At 48.0% G+C, this 18,641-nt stretch overlaps 2 protein-coding genes and 1 pseudogene across 8 annotated transcripts in view; 2 read left to right on the top strand and 1 right to left on the bottom strand.

The window, feature by feature from the left end:
- Positions 1-18,641, bottom strand: part of LOC135900150 (cytoplasmic dynein 2 intermediate chain 1) — a 120,295-nt gene that overhangs the window by 36,118 nt on the left and 65,536 nt on the right. For all 7 annotated transcript variants that reach the window (XR_010563805.1, XM_070536880.1, XM_070536882.1 and 4 more), the window contains 5 exons: positions 17,817-17,940; positions 16,793-16,904; positions 7,083-7,174; positions 2,157-2,280; positions 1,056-1,132 (listed from right to left, as the gene is read on the bottom strand). Coding sequence is in view for 6 of the 7 variants with exons in the window: in XM_070536880.1 (XP_070392981.1) it covers positions 1,056-1,132; positions 2,157-2,280; positions 7,083-7,174; positions 16,793-16,904; positions 17,817-17,940 (529 nt within the window). In the remaining variant the exon portion in view is untranslated. The remainder of the gene's footprint in view (positions 1-1,055; positions 1,133-2,156; positions 2,281-7,082; positions 7,175-16,792; positions 16,905-17,816; positions 17,941-18,641) is intronic.
- Positions 9,419-11,019, top strand: LOC135900149 (tubulin alpha chain-like; annotated as a pseudogene).
- LOC135900151 (uncharacterized) overlaps positions 13,409-18,641 on the top strand; it is a 104,924-nt gene continuing 99,691 nt past the window's right edge. Inside the window, exon 1 of the transcript XR_010563808.1 lies at positions 13,409-13,423. The gene's annotated coding sequence lies outside the window, so the exon portion shown is untranslated. The remainder of the gene's footprint in view (positions 13,424-18,641) is intronic.

An 18,641-nucleotide genomic window follows, 5' to 3' on the forward strand; every position in this document is an offset into this window, starting at 1 on the left:
CAGCTGAACCCCCCCACCGTGCAGGGTAGTGAACCGGAAACTTGTCTCTGGTTAACCTCCCTGCCTTTCCTCTCTCTCGCTCTTTCTCTCTCTCTGACCACACGGTAGCAAGGCAGAAGTAGTAATGGTTTCGTATTCGTGCACTTTCGCCGAGGCAACGCGCGGCGCACCACCGAAAGTGCCACCTCGTTCCTCAAGAGCAAACTGCTCCACGAGAAGGGTGTCTATATAGAAAGTAGAAAATATGCAGTATTGAATTCAATATTCGCAGGTCCTTCTTATCGAATACGGACATTTAATTCGATTACGTAGTTTCACTAGTCGGACACCCTTAGAACTTATAACTTTGCTAACAGGCGAACTAAATTCGTGGCACGTTATTACAATGAATATAACAAGCCACACAACATGCCTGCGCATAATTTTTTGTTTTCAGCAACATTCGAAAACACTGAATTAGTATTCATTGCTATAAGGGTGTGCGTATCTTCGATATTTTTAACAGAATATAGTGATTGCAGGTAGTATCGCTACTGATCCCCAGTTTTCATTGTTGTGTTTACGCAAGTTGACGTTATAATACGCATGTCACCTACACGCACACTGCACTTTTACACCCAACAGTTTAAGCTCCTTATTCAATTTTAAGAGCGCATAGGGTTTTAAAGTGTGCGCTGAGAAGGGCAAACATTTATTTTTCTCCCTGTGCAAACTGACATTGCGCGTTGTACGAAATAATTACCCGTGCTACTTTATTTTTATGTTTACTTTATCCGGCGTAATCCCCATTTCTGAATGTAGGAAATCATTTGCCATTCGGATTGATATCCGAGGTCTCTTTCTTGTTGTAAACACCCACTGGCTATGATGAACTCAATTATGAAAATTCTGAAGTACTTTGAGATAGATTTAATAACTTTCTTTTTCGAATAAGAGTGTCGCATTCCAATCAATATGTAAAAAATTCGAACAGTCTAATCATTACTGTATTATAGCAATAATTATTCCGCGGCTACTGATATGAGCCCCTGACGTTGGGGCGTCGGTCAGCTCACCGTAGATGTGAAGTCGTGGCCTGTGACCAGGTAGTTTGGACACGGTCGTGAAAAGCGAACGAAGTTGATCGGAGAACCTGGAATACAAAGGTTTCCACATTTAAACAATGCATCACAAAGCGATTGTATTTTTTTTAAACTGTGGCCAGACGCAAACGAAGCGGTTTCGGCTGAACCAGGTAAAAAATGATATGGTTCACGCTGCAGGTACGTAGTAAACCAACGACACCATCAATGCGGCCAGTCGAGTGCTATCATTCAGACGCACTAAAGCTTAGTGCGGGATTAGTTAGACAAAGTCAGCATTGCGAAATGAGGGCAGAGCCCATCTCACGATTACTGCCGACGTTAATGCGTTTAGCATTCGAGCAACGCAGCGACACCGCGCATTGCTGAAGACGCCACGGTTTACAACCTACACAGTGGTTAGATTGTAATTGCTTCCGCTATACATGCGACATGCTTTGACTCCGGGATCGGACGACTTCGCTGCGACAATCGCTCGCCAAGGTCGGCCATGAGCGTGACGGCATGAGGCAATGCTAGCGACGGAGTGACGACGAGGGAATGACAAATAACGAAGGGCGTCGGTGGAACGACGGTGTGAGGACGATGGCACGAGGACAACGAAACGAAAATTCGAAATTTGAGGGGCACAGTGTAACGACGTCATAGTGAGGACAACGGCCTGAGGACAATCGCATGACGAGTGTACAGCGACGACTTTGTGAAGACGACAGCCTGACGACGAATGTATGACTGCGGCGATACGACAGCAAATACTTGACGACAACTGCATGTCGCAGATGCAGTAAAGACGGCGACATGCCAGCGGAGGCATAATCACAATTGAATGACGACAGCATTACGGCGACGCGATTGAAGAGCGGCGTGACGAGTCTATATAGATAGACACAAGCTGCTGAAGTAGGCTAAGAATGCTAATCGCATTAATAAGATTTAGCCTTTACTGGTAACAACAGCACATTAGCTCCACCTGGGACTACGAGTTTTCCAGCAGGCGATCAACCCGTCAGAGGAACGGACATTCCTCTCAGAAGCAGGCAGCGTAATTCGTGCAGACCGAAGGTACTGACCCACCTTTGGCAAAAGTGAGGGGATCCAGCCTCAAGAAGCCGCCGCTGAAGCCGTCCACCTCGGACGCTCGCTTGAGGTTTCGCCGAGTTTTACAGGCTAGGTCTTCGTCAATAACGCGAAGCATGAGCTGTGGGAAGAAAAGCGCCAAACTAGAATGAGCCGTATGTAGCTGTGTGTTTACTCTATAGCAGCGCCGGCGTCGCCACGGTTGTCTTTCCGCCCCTGTCTTCCTATTGCCCTTCAGCTTCCGTAACAAGTCTACAGACATTTTATGGAAAATCATGTAGCCAATGCCTCTCTGAACTACAACATGAAATATTTGAAGCACATCCAAATTAGCAAGGTGAGAGGGGTGGGAGAGAGGTATTAACCATTGTGCCGCCACTTCTTATGACACTCGAGCCAGACTACTGGGAGATTTATGTGTATTTCTTGTTGTAAACGCTCTCTGGTTATGATGAGCTCGTTATTCCGCCGCCCGTGTGTCCAATTTCAGGTTCTAAATGTACTCTCAGCTCTACGTACTTTCTTTTCCCGGTGTTGTTTTGGCCCACACTTAAGTGGAACACTGTGACCACTTTGTTTCTTGCGGCGTTGTACCTTCCGCGTTGGATGATTAGTCATATAGTGAGCGACGAAGCACGCACTGCGAAGAGGCAATTGTATGCGTGACTGCGGTTCTGTGGCGTCTGGTTCCAACTTTCAGCTTTTTTTCGAGGGTAGGGGGCGGGGTGCTGTAATACTCTGCAGACGAGATCACCAGGGCTTAATTTGTAGGCACGGGTCGGGCTCGGGCTTGAAGCCATGGGCCCATGCCGGACTCGGGCCCGCTCATTAAGGCATTCTATGCAAAGAATGCCTTAATGGTCCAAGGCATTCTATGCAAAGCTGAAGTGACACGTGGTTTAGCAAATAAAATAAAAAGAAAAACATTCTAACTTTTTTCTTTTCTACAAAACAAACATTGTTTCCGCCTAAGTAAAAATAAATTACACAAGAAACTGCTCTTCAAACCATAGTTCTGTTACCGCTTTTGCGATTGCACTATTGCACCTCTCGATGCTATTGTACTATTCTATCGCTAACGCAAGGGGTGTCTGTCTCTGCGTTTACTTTAGGGTGTATGCTCCTGAATTCGACTGTTCGTATATATATATATATATATATATATATATATATATATATATATATATATATATATATATATATATATATATATATATATATATATATATATATAATCTTTATTCAGTATAGTTAAAACCGTATACAAAACGGAAGCGCCGAAGCCACAAGAGGGCTTGTGCGGCGACAACCGGCAGCCGCGGCAATCTACGCGCCACACCAGAACTCCATCAGAAGCTGGTTGTGCATTTGGCACAACCATCACACGTTATCAAAGATGCACTGATAACGTCAATACATATTAAAGGTTCTCTAACGCTTGAACAGCAACTCTCAGTGTTTTGCGGGTGGACAAAGAAAATACATCGTCCGGTAGTTCATTGAAGATAGCAGGAACATAATAGCGTCTTGTTGCTTTACCGTAGTGAGTGCACACTCTCGGTTTAAGATAACGAGGAACATGTCTCAACGGTACCGGTTTCGTATTTATGTGCCTGTATGCACTGCTCCAAAAATATTTAAGTACTACGATTTGTTTAAAAAGATTCTCAAAAGAAGGCAAACCGGCTGTTCTAAAGACACTGCTGGGCAAATTCTCCTGTGGCATGTAGAGGACGCTTGTAGCGATGTTTTTCAAAATCCTATTAACTCGACATTTCCATGTGAAAGAGCAGTTAAAAAAACAACACATACCGTATCTTAAAACACTATACCCCAGAGCCTGGGCGATTAGTTTTCTGATAGAAAAAGGCATCATGGTTTTTAAATTAAACAACAAACATGCAACACTTCTAAGTTTCTTACAAATGTGGGTCAAATGAGCAATCCACGTCAGATCACTGTCTATGTGCACACCAAGATACTTAACCGACTGGACGCTAGCTATAGGTTGACAAGAGCACAAAGAGCAATATGAAGGGTGTAAATATATGGAAGCGACGCTTGGTACATCTTTGTGCGGGTTACGAAAACAGACAAGTCTGGATTTGGTGCTATTTATTTGTATTAAGTTTGAGTCAAACCAATCACTAACTTTAATAGCGTCCTCTTGAAGGTTAGCCAGGGCACATGAAAACTCAGGGTTGCTTGACACTAGTAAAGTGTCATCGGCATAAAGGAATACGGTGGATGCTTTCACGTGGTCACATATATCATTCACATATAAGTTGAACAACAAAGGAGATAAGATAAACCTTTGCGGGACACCGCACACCAGACTTACCGCGTCACTGCAGATAGGCCCAAACATGACTACTTGTGAGCGATTGTGTAGATAGTTTTTAATTAGTGACAAAAAAGGACCCCTAGATCCATATGAATACAGTTTAGAGATTAAAATTTGATGATTTACTGTGTTGAAAGCTTTTTTTACGTCCAAAAAAAGCCCAAATACCACCTCATTGTTTTCCAGGCTTTGGTGCAGTAAATCAGAGAGATTTTCTAATAGCACCTGTGTTCCACACCCACTAACAAATCCGTACTGATTCACACTCATTAGGTCATGTTTAGCAACACATGCATTCATCGCAGAAAGTACGTGTTTTTCTAAAATCTGGGATATGCAGGAAAGAACAGAAATAGGGCGGTAGTTGGCAATATCATTCTTTTTCCCACTTTTGTACAGAGGAACAACGCGAGCACTCTTCAGTGAATCTGGCCATGTACCAGTTGCAATTATGCCGTTTAAAATAAATAGCAGAACATGTTTCAGAGCTGTAATGTTTCTTATCAGATCAGCTATGATAATGTTGTCAAGTCCGGCGGATTTATTACGTTTCAGACTAGACAAAATGCTGAAAAGATCAGATTCTGTCATAAGAGGAAGGAAGGCTGATGGCGATACACTGTTTTTAATCTTTGTCGAGCTCAAAGTTTGGACTGCGACCCGTTGCTCAGCCGAAAATACGTTATTGAACTCATTAGCCAAAATAGGCGACACTACACCAAAATTATGCTCCACTGCTTCTTGGACGGACAAGCGTATGTTACCACGTAACTGGTTTATCAGAGACCAAGTGTTCCTTACGTCGCGACGAGTGTTGTGAAACTGCTGCGCAAAGAACTTCCTCTTTGATAAGCGGATAAGCGTAGTTACCTTATTTCTGATGCAACGATATTCTGCTCGAAGTTTGTCATTTTTTGGCGCCCTGCGGCATCGAGACCAGAAAGTGTCCTTTTCTTTGATAGCAGCCAGGATTTCCGCAGTCAGCCACTGGCAGTCAATTTTACGTTTCTTCACAACCAAAGTTTTTTTGCACACTTTGTTTATTTCGCCTAATATCCTGACCAAGCTATCGTACGCAGTGTCGTTAGTGTTATGATGAGTAAATGAATCCCAATCATATTCAGTGACATGATTATCGAACTTTTTTTGGTCTAGAATGGTCACAACACACCTGGTAGAGTTAGCGTGCTGCATAGAGTCAGTTTTCATAAGGCGACACGCAATGTAATAGTGATCTGCCAGTTTCTGTCTGATTACAGCTCCGGACACTGAAGAAATGTTCGACGCACGGACGTTAGCGTGGTCAATGCAAGTAGCTGTAATGCGATTATTAAGAAATTCTTCTCTAGTAGGATCGGCGACATGTGGTTCAATGCCAAATTCTGCGAGTACTGTTAAGTAACTTTCAGTGCCATGGCGATCACCCTTCATCAAATCGATATTGATGTCCCCTATCATGCACACGTTTTTAGCAACAAAGTTGGTTTTCAGTATAGTTTGTAATTCTTCAGTAAATCCCAACACATTTTGACTAGGAGGTCGGTTCATAGCAAGAAGACAAAATGAAATACCACGACAGTATACTTCAAAGGCCATGACCTCCGCTGTGCCGAAGGAAACGGTAACCTCGGAGATCATCAATGATTCCCTGAAGTATACCGCAATGCCACCACCCCTGCTGTTGTTGCGTGTAATGAAATAGGCATGGTAACCGGGAAGCCTAAATACATCGGTTAGAGTGTCGGTAATGTTAATTTCCGTTAATACAAACACGTCAACAAAGCACCTTATAAGTATATATATATATATATATATATATATATATATATATATATATATATATATATATATATATGTATATATATATATATATATATATATATATATATATATATATATATATATATATATATATATATATATATATATATATATATATGCTAGGTAAATGACCTCTTAGGGCCAAATCGTACGATCAAGATAAAAGGCATGCGCTCCAGTGGGAAAATAACACCACAGGCATTGCATCACTGATGTTCCCACGGGAGTAACAAAGATTTCGGTGTTCTTCCACACCGGGCCCGTGCAGCGCTCTATTATACCCTACGCAGATCTGTTCAAAATGGCCAAACCTAATGAGAATAATAATAATATAATATTTGGGGTTTTACTTGCCAAAACCACTTTGATTATGAGGCACGCCGTAGTGGAGGACTCCGGAAATTTTGACCACCTGGGGTTTTTTAACGTGCACCTAAATCTAAGCACACGGGTGTTTTAGCATTTCGCCCCCATCGAAATGCGGCCGCCGTGGCCGGGATTCGATCCCGCGACCTCGTGCTCAGCAGCCCAACACCATAGCCACTGAGCAACCACGGCGGGTCCTAATGGGAAGCTCTAAGAAGACAACGCACAAAATTCCCGATTATGCTGACCTTTGCTCGCCTCTCTTGGGGACTGCAGCGGCAATGCGGCGGAACACACTATAGGTGAACAAATTTAGCTTTGCGGAGGTGTTCTTTCACGAACGCCTCGTCGCGCTCACTGCTTTACAGACGTGCAGCGTTATTCCTACTCACGTCGGACGAGTTTTTCAGGAAGTCCAAAAGGTTCATCACGTCTTCGCCACTCCGCAAGCCCTGAGCATCGCTACCAATGGGCGTTCCATTTCCTGCAAGGAGAGGACCGTAAACGCTGGCTGACGCAGACTAGTACATACGGCACTTCAGTATGCATCCCGTATCACGTCACTCTAGAATATGGAACTAGAAATAAAACCAACAGAATGCCACTTAAGCGAAGTTCGAGGGATCTCGGGAAACGAATCACACAAGCGAAATGCATAGATACATAAGCTTGGCACTGGGCAGACGTTCTAATTGGTCGTTGAAGTGAATAAAGATATTTATTAAGTGGTGCTCGTCGTAGTGGGACCCGACGTAGTGGTATTTCGATCGAAAAAGAACAGTAACACAGTTACCGTCATGATGCGGGAACGCTACGGCCCACTAGATATTCCATTACATCGCCGTACCATATACTGTGGGGTGTGAAAATAAATAAATAAATAAATAAATAAATAAATAAATAAATAAATAACGTGCTGGGATAACAGACAAGTCCTATGAAGTATCAAACGAGCAGTTAAGGATTGCATAAGTCGCGACAGTCTGCAACGACCTTGACGGAGAAGTGTGAATAGGGGTGCGTTTTTGCCGATACATGTTTGGTCTAATTAAGCATATTGTCACGTAGAGGAAAGCAGTAATACTGAGAATGGCGAAACTAGCGTTTTATTGGGCGAACTTGTGCCCTCAGAAAACACGCTACACTCAAAGAACGCCGACAGCGGCGAACACAGTCGGCGATCATCGAAAATCTGATCAGCGAGTCAAGCGCGTCGACTTTCATACATCAGTCGTCGAATGTTCCAGACTAATCGCTGGGACCCCCGTGTGTTCCACAAAGTTCTACATTATTCGCGTCGAGCATACATGCAATCGGATTACACAAGGTTCGGTGACAGACAGCGGATGGAACCATCGATAACATTCCAGAAACTTCCGATACATCCAGGCGCGTCTTGCGCTGTGGGATAACATTTGTTAGGCGGTGACAAGCGGTCACCCGAAAAAGATAAACAAGTACACGTGCCAATACCCCCCTATAAAAAGCATCGACACGATGCTGCAAACAAATAAAAGTAATAAAGAAAGACAAGTAGCAAAGAAACAACAAAATAATAGAGTTCGTCAGCGTGCGTTAAAGGGCTTAAGACGCACCACGTGGACCACTTCAGATCGTGCGCGGCGCCGCTGTGAATGCGAAATGCCGTCTGGCACGACGTCATAGTCCAGTGCGCCTATAGGTCGGATGATCTTGCAGGGTCCGAAATAACGTCGCAATAGTTGCTCACTCAGTCATCGTCGGCGTATCGTGGTCCAGACCCAAACACGGCCGCCGGGCTGGTACTCGATAACGTCGTCGGAGGTTGTAGTGTCGGCTGTCGTTCCTCTGCTGGCTCTTGATTCGCAGGCGGGCGAGCTGTCGGGCTTCTTCGGCGCGCTGGAGATAGCTCGCGACGTCAACATTCTCTTCGTCAGTTACGTGCAGCAGCATGGCGTCGAGAGTCGTCGTCAGGTTCCTGCCGTAAATCAGCTTGGACGGCGTGATCTGTGTTGTTTCTTTCACCGCCGTATTGTAAGCAAAGGTTGCGTACGGCAGGACCACGTCACTCGTCTTGTGCTCGACGTCGACGTACATTGCTAGCATGTCGGCGAGGGTCTTGTTCAAACGCTCCGTGAGATCATTCGTCTGCGGGTTGTAGGCAGTTGTCCTTCTGTGGTTTGTATGGCTGTATTGCAGAATGGCTTGGGTGAGCTCCGCTGTAAAGGCTGTTCCTCTGTCGGTGACGAGGACTTCTGGGGCACCATGTCGCATCAAAATGTTTTCAACAAAAATTTCGCCACTTCGGCTGCGCTGCCTCTAGGTATGGCTTTAGCCTCAGCGAAGCGGGTGAGATAGTCAATCGCCAAGACGATCCACTTATTTCTGGATGTTGACATCAGAAACGGTCTCAACAAATCCATCATGATCTGCTGAAATGATGGGCAAGTAGACTGGATCGGCTGTAGTAATCCTGCTGGCCTTGTCAGTGGTGTCTTGCGTTGCTGACAGTCTCGGCATGTCTTAACGTAAAAGGCAACGTCGGCGGTCTGGAACATTTTGGAATGTTATCGATGGTTACATCCGCTATCTGTCACCGAACCTTGCGTAATCTGATTGCATGTGTGCGCGACGCGAATAGTGCAGAACTTTATGGAAAACACGCGGGCCCAGACTATGGAACATTCGACGACTGATGTATAAAAGCCCGAGGCGCTTGACCCGCTGATAAGATTTTCGACAATCGCCGACTGTGTTCGCCGTTTTCCTAGAGCATTGAGTGCAGCCTGTTTTTTCTGGGCACAGGTTCACCCAATAAAGTTAGTTTCGTCTTCCACAGTATTGCTACTGTGTTCTTTATACGTCATTACCACGTGACATATGGTGGACGTGCTTTTCATTCATGTACCGGACGCCTCCGACAAGCCGTCATCCAAGCCCGGACCGCAAACAGAACACCAACGCAGCCCCACAAGCCGCCGTCTACAACAGATGCCCAGCGACAAGCTGCCCGGTGGGATCGGTGATTCTTTCAACACTTACTTCGCCGATACCGGCGCCGGCCATTATGTCCCACGAGCTGTGTTCATTGATCTCGAGCCAACAGTTGTTGACGAGATGCGCACTGGCGCTTACCGGCAACTCTACCACCCGGAGCAGCTAATCACTGGCAAAGAGGACGCTGCACACAACTACGCGAGTGGACATTGCACCATTGCCAAGAAGCTCGGTCGACCTGGTGCTTGACCGCATCCGGAAGCTGGCCGACGTGTGTACGAGTCTACAGGGCTTCCTTGTGTTCCACAGCTTTGGCGGCAGCACTGGCTCTGGATTCACCTCGATCCACATAGAGCGCCTTTCGGTTGACTATGGGAAGATGTCCAAGCTCCAGTTTTCCATCTACCCAATACCCCAGGTCTCAACTGGTGTTGTTGAACCATAAAACTCCATCTTGACCACACACACGACTCTGGAACTCTCTGACTGCGCCTTCATGGTTGACAATGAGGCCATCTTCGAGATCTGCCGGCGCAATTAGGATATTGAACGACCCTCATGCACCAGCCTGAACCGGCTCATTAGTCAAGTTGTCTCCTCCTTATCTCCTTCATGGTGCACTCAACGTCGACTTGACCGAGTTTCAGACCAACTTGGTACCTTAACCTAGGATCCACTTTCCACTGGTCGCATACGCTCCCATCATCACCGCTGAGAAGGCCTACCATGAGCAGCTTACCGTGGCCGAGATTACCAACGCATGTTTCGAGCCGGCCAACCAGATGGTCAAATGCGATCCGCGCCATGGCAATTGTACATGGCCTGGTGTATGCTGTACCGTGGAGACGTGGTGCCTAAGCGACGTGGTGCCGTGGTGACATTGCAACCATCACGACCAAGCGTAGCATCCAGTTTGTGGGCCGGTGTCCCATAGGATTCAATGTGGGCATAAACTACCAGCCGCCTACTGTTGTGCCCGGCGGAGACCAGGCCAAGGTTCCGCGTGCTGTGTGCATGTTGTCCAACCCGACAGCCATTGTCGAGGCATGGGGCCGACTGGACCACATGTTCGACCTCATGTATGCTAAGCGCGCCTTCGTACACTGGTACGTGGGTGAAGGCATGGAAGAGGGAGTTCTCCGACGCCCGTGAGGACATGGCCGCCCTCGAAAAGGACTACGCGGAGGTTGGCATGGACTCAAAGGACATCGACGAGGGCGAGGAGCACTAGGCCGGGTGCTGCATTCCTTGGACGGGAACAAGGGGCTTTTCAACCAAACAAACATGGCTGTTGTCATTCGAAACTTTGTAATAAAGGATTTCATCATTCCTAGAAAAAACGGCCAACCCAGTCGGCGATCTTCGAAAATCTGATCAACGGGTCCAGCGCGTCGGCTTTTATACATCAGTCGTCGAATGTTCCAGAGTAATCGCTGGGACCCACGTGTCTTCGACAAAGTTCTACACTGTTCGCGTCGCGCATACATGCAAACAGATAACACAAGGTTCGGTGACAGACAGCGGAAGGAACCATCGATAACATTCCAGAAACTTCCGATACATGCAGGCGCGTCCCGCGCTGTGCGATAACATTTGTTAGGCGGTGACAAGCGGTTACCTGAAACATATAAACAAGTATACGTGCCAATATTGCAGTCTGAGGCTCCACCGCGTCAGCCGTCCTAAAGGGTCCTTTAAATTAGCTAGCCAACACAGCGCGTGATGGTCGCTGACCACTTTGAATGGCCTGCCATATAGGTTACGGCGGAATTTTGCTGTAGCCTAAATAATGGCGAGACATTTCTTCTCAGTCGTAGAATAATTGCCTTCCGCTTTCGACAGTGACCGGCTAGCGTAAGCTATAACCCATTCAAGTCCATTTTTCCTCTGGACTAAGACGGCACCTAGGCTACTGGCGTCAATGTGAATTTCGGTATTGACGTCCTCGTCGAAGTGCGCAAGTACCGGCGGCGACTGCATGCGTCTTTTGAGTTCTTGAAATGCGTCGGCCTGCGGCGTTTCCCACTTGAACGCGACATCACATTTGGTTAGATGTGTTAGCGGCTCCGCGATGCGTGAGAAGCTCTTGACAATGTGCCTATAGTAGGCACCCATGCCAATGAATCTACGTACTGCCTTGTCGAGGTGCTGCGGGAACTTAGCGATGGCAGCTGTCTTTTGCAGGTCGGGGCGGACACCAGCTTTGCTGATTACGTGGCCTATAAACAGAAGCTCGTCGTAAACGAAGCGGCACTGTTCCGGCTTCACACTGAGCCCTGATGACTTGATGGCCTCCAGTACTGTCGCAAGCCGCCTAAGGTGGTAGTCGAAATTTCCGAAGACGACTACGTCATTCAAGTAAACAAGACAGGTCTGCCACTTCGATCCCGCTAAAACCGTGTCCATCACGCGCTGGAACGTTGCAGGCGCCGAGCACAATCTGAATGGCATGACCTTTAACTCGTAGAGACCGTCTGGCGTGATGAAGGCGGTCTTTTTCGCGACCTCTCTTGGCGACTTCTATTTGCCAGTAGCCAGACTTGAGATCCATCGACGAGAAGTATTTTGCGTTGCAGAGCCGATCTAATGCGTCGTCTATCCGTGGAATGGTCTTGTTAAGTCGACGATAATCGACGAAGAAACGTAGGGTTCCGTCCTTTTTCTTCAGCAAGGCTACAGGAGATGCCCACGGGCTTTTCGACGGCTGGATGATGTCGTCGCGCAGCATTTCGTCGACTTGTTCCCTTATGCTTCACGTTCTCGCGTCGAAACTCGGTAAGGGCTCTGGCGGAGTGGTCGAGCGCACTCCGGTGATTATGCACTGCTTTGCGACTGGTGTTTGTCGAATCCTTGATGGCGTCGAAAAGCACCCTTTGTATCGTCGAAGCATACTTCTGAGCAGTTGCAGCTTAATCACGGGGAGATTTGGATTTATGTCGAAGTCTGGTTCGGGAACTATGGCCGTCGAAGGGGCTGCAGATCAGATTTTGCTCTTAAGGATGATACGCTTACGTCGTATGAGTAGGATGAATGGATGTATCTGACGACGCGGTTTTGAAAGGACTCGAGCTCGTTAAAGGCCGATCCACACGACGGACCAAGTCTGCGGGCCGATCGGTCACGTGATGCGACGTCATGGCCCGCCACGGTCCGGTCCGGCGCAGAGCACACCCACACGGCGGACCACCATAGCAGACGGCAGAGCAGACCAAGAAGCTACACTAACGCTTTTCCGCGTTATCTTGTAATCATTCCGGCTCGAGTCCCACAAAGCAGGGAACTGCTCAACGAGGGATACAAAATAAAAAACCTCCTCGCCACTCCAAGACGACACGGTGTTTAAAAAATATATCTGCTGCACGCACAAGTAGGCGGAACGGCGGACATGAAACGACTGGCTTGACGGGCTTTTGCTGAGCCGAAAACTAGAGTGGATTTGGCTCAAGACACTCTGTTGCCGGACAAAATTCGTCGGCTGCGCCAAAATCGCCGCGGTTTGCGTGCGGTCCGCCGCCAAAATTGAAGCGGGAAAAGCCTCAGCGATTTGTTGGACCGCGAGGGCCGCGGTCTTGCGCGGGCCAACGGCGGTACGCACGAACTGGTGACGTCCTATCACGTGATGCGCGGACCGCGGTCCAAAAGAGCAATTTGGTCCGTCGTGTGGATCGGCCTTAACTAGATAGACTTGATATGGATTGGAGTGATATTGAGTGACCACTAAGACGGTGACTGCGTGGTCGTCGAGAAGCACGTCGAGGTTGGTGGTTCTTTGTCGTGCGTTACAGTTAGGTCATGGCGTTGGATCACGGATGCGTCGCGTTGACCTGTGGCTGGTATGTGGCGTCGTCAGGTCGTCTTTCGTCGGCGTATTCTTTGCTTCCAGAATTCGTCGGGACGGCGGTGTTTTGTTGTTATGTCGTCGAGATAGTCTCTTCGGCGTCTTCGTCGGTGGCGGAGGACCTTCGTCATTTCGACGTACAGCAACCGCACCTCCATCGGTTGCTGCTTTTAGTTTTCCAAATGTGGGCTCACAGAACGGCCCCGGGCTGGGCCATTGTATGGTCGGTGCTGCGGTGACAGGTAGCGGCCTGGTGATGGCGAACAGGAGTGTCGTCGAGAACTGCACTGAGCAGCGGCGAGGTAGTCGCCGATGTCACGCGGTCGCTCTACAAGCTGTGGACGCAGCGCATTGACGGCGAACGCTCCCAGTCCCAAGTCACGGTATGGGCATCGGCGGTACGCTTCTACGCAGTGATAGCAGAGCGGGCGCTGGTCGGGGGCTCACCAAGCCCCTGTCTTCCTCGCGTAGCTGCGCTGGGCGACGGGTGGGTGTGCTGGCGGCGGCGGCGGTTGACAACGGAACTACGGTTTTATAGGGCCCTGGCGTGGTCGCGGAGGGGGACCTTGACGGCGGCGTAGGTCATCGCTTCCGGCTGGGACTGTGGTGATTGTGGTTGCACGTCAGGAACTCCCAGCGATCTCTGAACCTCCTCTTTGACGATTTCGGCGACTGACTCCACTTGAGACTGCGACCTTGGGTAGAACTTCCGCAGCTCTTCCCGTACGGCCGCTCTGATAGTCTCACGTAGGTCGTCGGTGGCCGGTGATTGAACTCCGGCGTGATTTGTCGGCTTAGAACGACAGAGCGCTGAGCTAGTAGGTAAGGATTGATTATGCAAAAAAAAAATTCTTGGTCTTCGAACAAAATCACGTTTGTTGGCAATCCCCAAGATCTTCGAATCCGTTGTTAAACTTTCAACCCAAGCATTCCTAAGCAGTAAAAAACGAAATTGCCATGTCGTGCCTCAAGTCTCTCTCACCAGATCCTGCATGCACAAAATGAGCGCCAGTTTTAATGCACAGGTCCGGCGCGTATTAGAAGCACGTTATCCTAGCGTAGCAGTGGCCACTGTGACTGAACGCCTAAAGAAGTCGGTTTCAAGGGGGGCGGACGTGATTACAGAAAGCAGTAAGAGCAAAAAAAGAGTAGTGGTTATTCCGTACATTTATTCAGTATCGCACAGGCCTAAAGAATTGCAAATACATATGATGTTAATGTTGCTTTCACTGCTCCCAATAGGCTAGGTAAGATATGCGCTGCCGTGCAGAGGAAAAGGGAGCAGGTAAAAGGCAAAAAAAGAACAGATATTCGTCCAGTGAAGCAGAATAAGAACAACAGTTTTACTGACTGTCGTGTGGGTGTGGTTTATAAAGTTCCCTTCAGCTGTGATCAGTTTTACGCAGGGCAAACGGAGTGGTGTATCAATCAGAGGCTAATGGAACATACAATGTTAAGCGGGGGATCGCCTTCTAATCTTTCCCTATATTGCCAACATTACATCTGCACGCCAGAGTTAGATGAATGCGCGATATTGCACAGGCATAAGAATGAAGATACGCGTCTTATGGTAGAGGCATGGCATATCTATATTGGTGGAAGTGCGTGCGTGCGTGAGTCAGCCTTCGACTGCTTCACATAAGGAAGAGAGTAAGTGCCTTAACAGTTATCTATCACGTAGACCAGCACATGTACCCGACTGACACGTGGTGATACCACTACAGAGTTTGCGCAGATCAGTTTTGTGTCTTCTTCCTTTTTTTCGCCTCAGTGCTCCCTTCAGTTGATAGTCAGCGTTCGTGTTGTCCACTTCTCTTCTCCTGTGTCCTGTCTGCACGCCTCACCACTTTTTTTTTGCATAATGTAATTTGTAGAGTTCGTGCGGCGCTTGAATTGCCGGTTCCGCATCACGAGTGTCTTTTCGATGCTGGTGGCCTCGCGAAGAAACTCGTCGACTGGCTTCGGTGTGCTTCGTACCATTCCGGTGATTAGTCCTCCTTCACATCACGCATGAGTAAGCGGAGTTTCTTCTCTTCAGACATTTCCGGGTCGGCGTGGCGGAATAGACGGCTCATTTCCTCCGTGAGAGATCGCAGTGGCCTCATTAAGCAGCTGCACTCGGGTATTTAGTAGTGCTTGGGCTCGTTCTCGGCATACGACGCTTGTGAATGTCTGCAAGAAGCCGCTTCGGAACAGGTCCCAGGTCATTAAGACGGTTTCTCGGTTCTCGAACCACGTCCTGGCGGAGTCTTCCAATGCGATACAGACATGTCGCAGTTTGTCGTCGTTTTTCCAGCTGTTTAATGTAGCGACCCTCTCATACGTCTCAAGCCAGCTTTCCTGGGTCGTCCAAAGTTGAACCGCGGAACGTCGGAGGCTCCCTGGACTGCTGAAGCACGATGGGGGACGCTGGGGCTGCCATAGGAGTGGACTTGGTGACAATCTTCCTGCTCGTCCCAGGCAAAAGTCCGTGCACCGGGGGCAGTCCTAGCAGCCTGCGGCTACCGCGCTGGTTCTTGTTGACGTTGGTGTTGTCTTTCGCGTTCGGGCTTGGGTCACGGCTTTGTGGGGGCGTCCGGTACATGAACTCAAAGCACCTCCACCAGATGTCACGTAGTAGTGACGGTGAGGAAAGCAGCAATACTGGGAATGACGAAACTAGCGTTTTATTGGGCGAACTTCTGCCCTCAGAGAACACGCTATACTCAAGGAACGGCGACAGCGGCGAACACAGTCGGCGATCGTCGAAAATCTGATTAGCAGGTCAAGCGCGTCAGCTTTTATACACCAGTCGTCGATTGTTCCACAGTAATCGCTGGGATCCGCGTGTCTTCCACAAAGTTCTACATTATTCGCGTCGCGCATACATGCAATCAGATTACACAAGGTTCGGTCACAGACAGTGGATGCAAGCATCGATCACATTCCAGAAACTTCCTATACATGCAGGCGCGTCCTGCGCTGTGCGACATTTGTTAGGCGGTGTAACGGGGTCACCCGATAAAGATAAAGAAGTATGCATGTCAATATTTTAGAGTTACCACACAAAACTTGAGGTAAGGTTTACCTATATGTGAAGTAGTGCCATCATCGTGGAATGTCGCGGGCACATCGTGGAATCGTTTGATCACAAGACAACAGTGCCCGAAAACCATGATCAGCCACTAGTGAGAATTCGCTCGTCATGAGGCCAACGCAAGACGAAACACCATGCCAGGCCGTCAACACTGCGCGTGGAGTCAAAAGTGACTCTGCTGGTAGAAGAGCGTTCGCGACTTGTGTTCTTACCTCCGCCAAAGCCCTTGTAGTCGTGAGGAGGCTGCTGAGTCCATTTCTCCTCGAGCTCGATGTTTTCTGTTTGGCACTCTTCCTCATCGCCGAGTTCGGTTTGGATCAGCACCTGTACGTGCAAGATCGAGCGCAGAACCAGAGGTGCCGCATGATCCAAGTGTACTACGTCCAGCACTACTTCTTTGGTGTGTTGAAGCCGGGCGTACAAGGTCGAGAGTTCGATCACCGGCCATGCTTGCCGCATTGCTCTCTCGGCGGAATGCAAAGATTCTCGCGGACTGTAATTTGGGTGCGCGTTAAACGTTATAAAGAAACACTGAATCACTTTGAATTGATAAATTATTCTTTCAAAACTTCATTCTCGTTAACTTTAAGGGTGACAGGTTGACTATCAGAAGAGAAAATCAGGTCAAATTTCGACAGTTCTAAAAAATTATCGCTCGCGCCGAAACCGCACCGCCGTTACCTCAGTGTAACGTCACAAGTTCTCGAAACTTAAAACTTGCCAGTTTTAGTTTTGGGCTTTTCTTTTAAATACAATGTATTTCATCGTCAGCGAGAGAAAGGTAATCCAGGCCCGATTAGGTGCCGTCAAATTCATGGCGTCACGCCCAGTTATTGCGGTAACTTCGAGGTGGCGTCGCCACCAGTCTGTCGTTTGTTGCGCCTTTTTCTGGCTTAACGAGGCTCCTCTCAAGGTAAGGAAATGGTTTCTTTACTACTGTGTCGGGAAGAACCGTAAAAATTGTTTAATGTAAGCATGATTTAAGGGTAGCGCTGTAACTCACAAAGGCACGCACTAATGTTTACCTGATAAAACAGTCAGTTTAAATGCCGGCGCTTTGTCCCTCGTATTCTGTCTTTCATTCCGTTCCATGCGAGTTACAGTGCTACATTTAAAACCTTCAAACATTTATATTGTGGAATGGTAATTTACAAATGCAGCTCAAATACTTTGTTTCTCTTTAGTGCCACTTTGTCCTTTGTGTCTTTCCTGTCCTCCTCGCATGCCAACGTGTACCTGTTTGGCGTCGGCCCGGCCGAATGTCGAGATGTACACGTCGTAGGTGACAGGCGGGATGTCGAACACCTGGTACGTCATGGTATCCAGGGAGACCATCTCCAGGACGTCCTTAGCCCGCTGCCTGCAGAGCACGCGGTTGGGAGCGGCGTGTGTCACTCGGGCACTGGCGCTGTCTTTTCGTTATTCTAAAAACCGAACACTTTTGCCGAAGTGTTTAAAAAGCTCACTCAGATCTCACACAGTTTGGCGATTGGTGTATAAGCGAACCCTTGTTTGGACAAACTTGTCATTATTTATCGCTTCATATAGCGCAAGTGAGGGATTCAAATGATCTCTAAGCGCCAGCTGCTACACCGAGCGAAGAACGGCAATGGCGGAAATTAACAATGAAGGACTCTTAGAGGCGATCACGCGTCCATACGCCTCAATGAGCATTTCAGTCGCCTCAAAGTGTCACGTCAGAGTGTCACGACCTAAGACCTGTAACGTTGAGAATTAGGCATATGTTAGGAAGACTGCGCCTTTCTCCTCGTGGCTACAGCACGGTGATATTGCGAATGGGGATTCTGGTTCAAACCCTGCCATCGGAGACGTATTTTTGTTTATTTACTATAAGGAGCAGGTTCCGGGTGGAGACGCGATTAAAAACGAAACATTACGCAGTTTTTGTCGACAAAGCAATAGACAATCTCATCGCACACATCGACATGAGCTTGGGACACGGGCGGCCCCACCCTGCGGAAATACGCCGAAGTGACCATGCTGTCAAAACCGAACAGGTATCTGGGCGTTCAAAACCTCCGTCCCATCCGTACATTCATA

The sequence above is a fragment of the Dermacentor albipictus genome, chromosome 4 (assembly GCF_038994185.2).
Source record: "Dermacentor albipictus isolate Rhodes 1998 colony chromosome 4, USDA_Dalb.pri_finalv2, whole genome shotgun sequence".
Taxonomy (NCBI): domain Eukaryota; kingdom Metazoa; phylum Arthropoda; class Arachnida; order Ixodida; family Ixodidae; genus Dermacentor; species Dermacentor albipictus.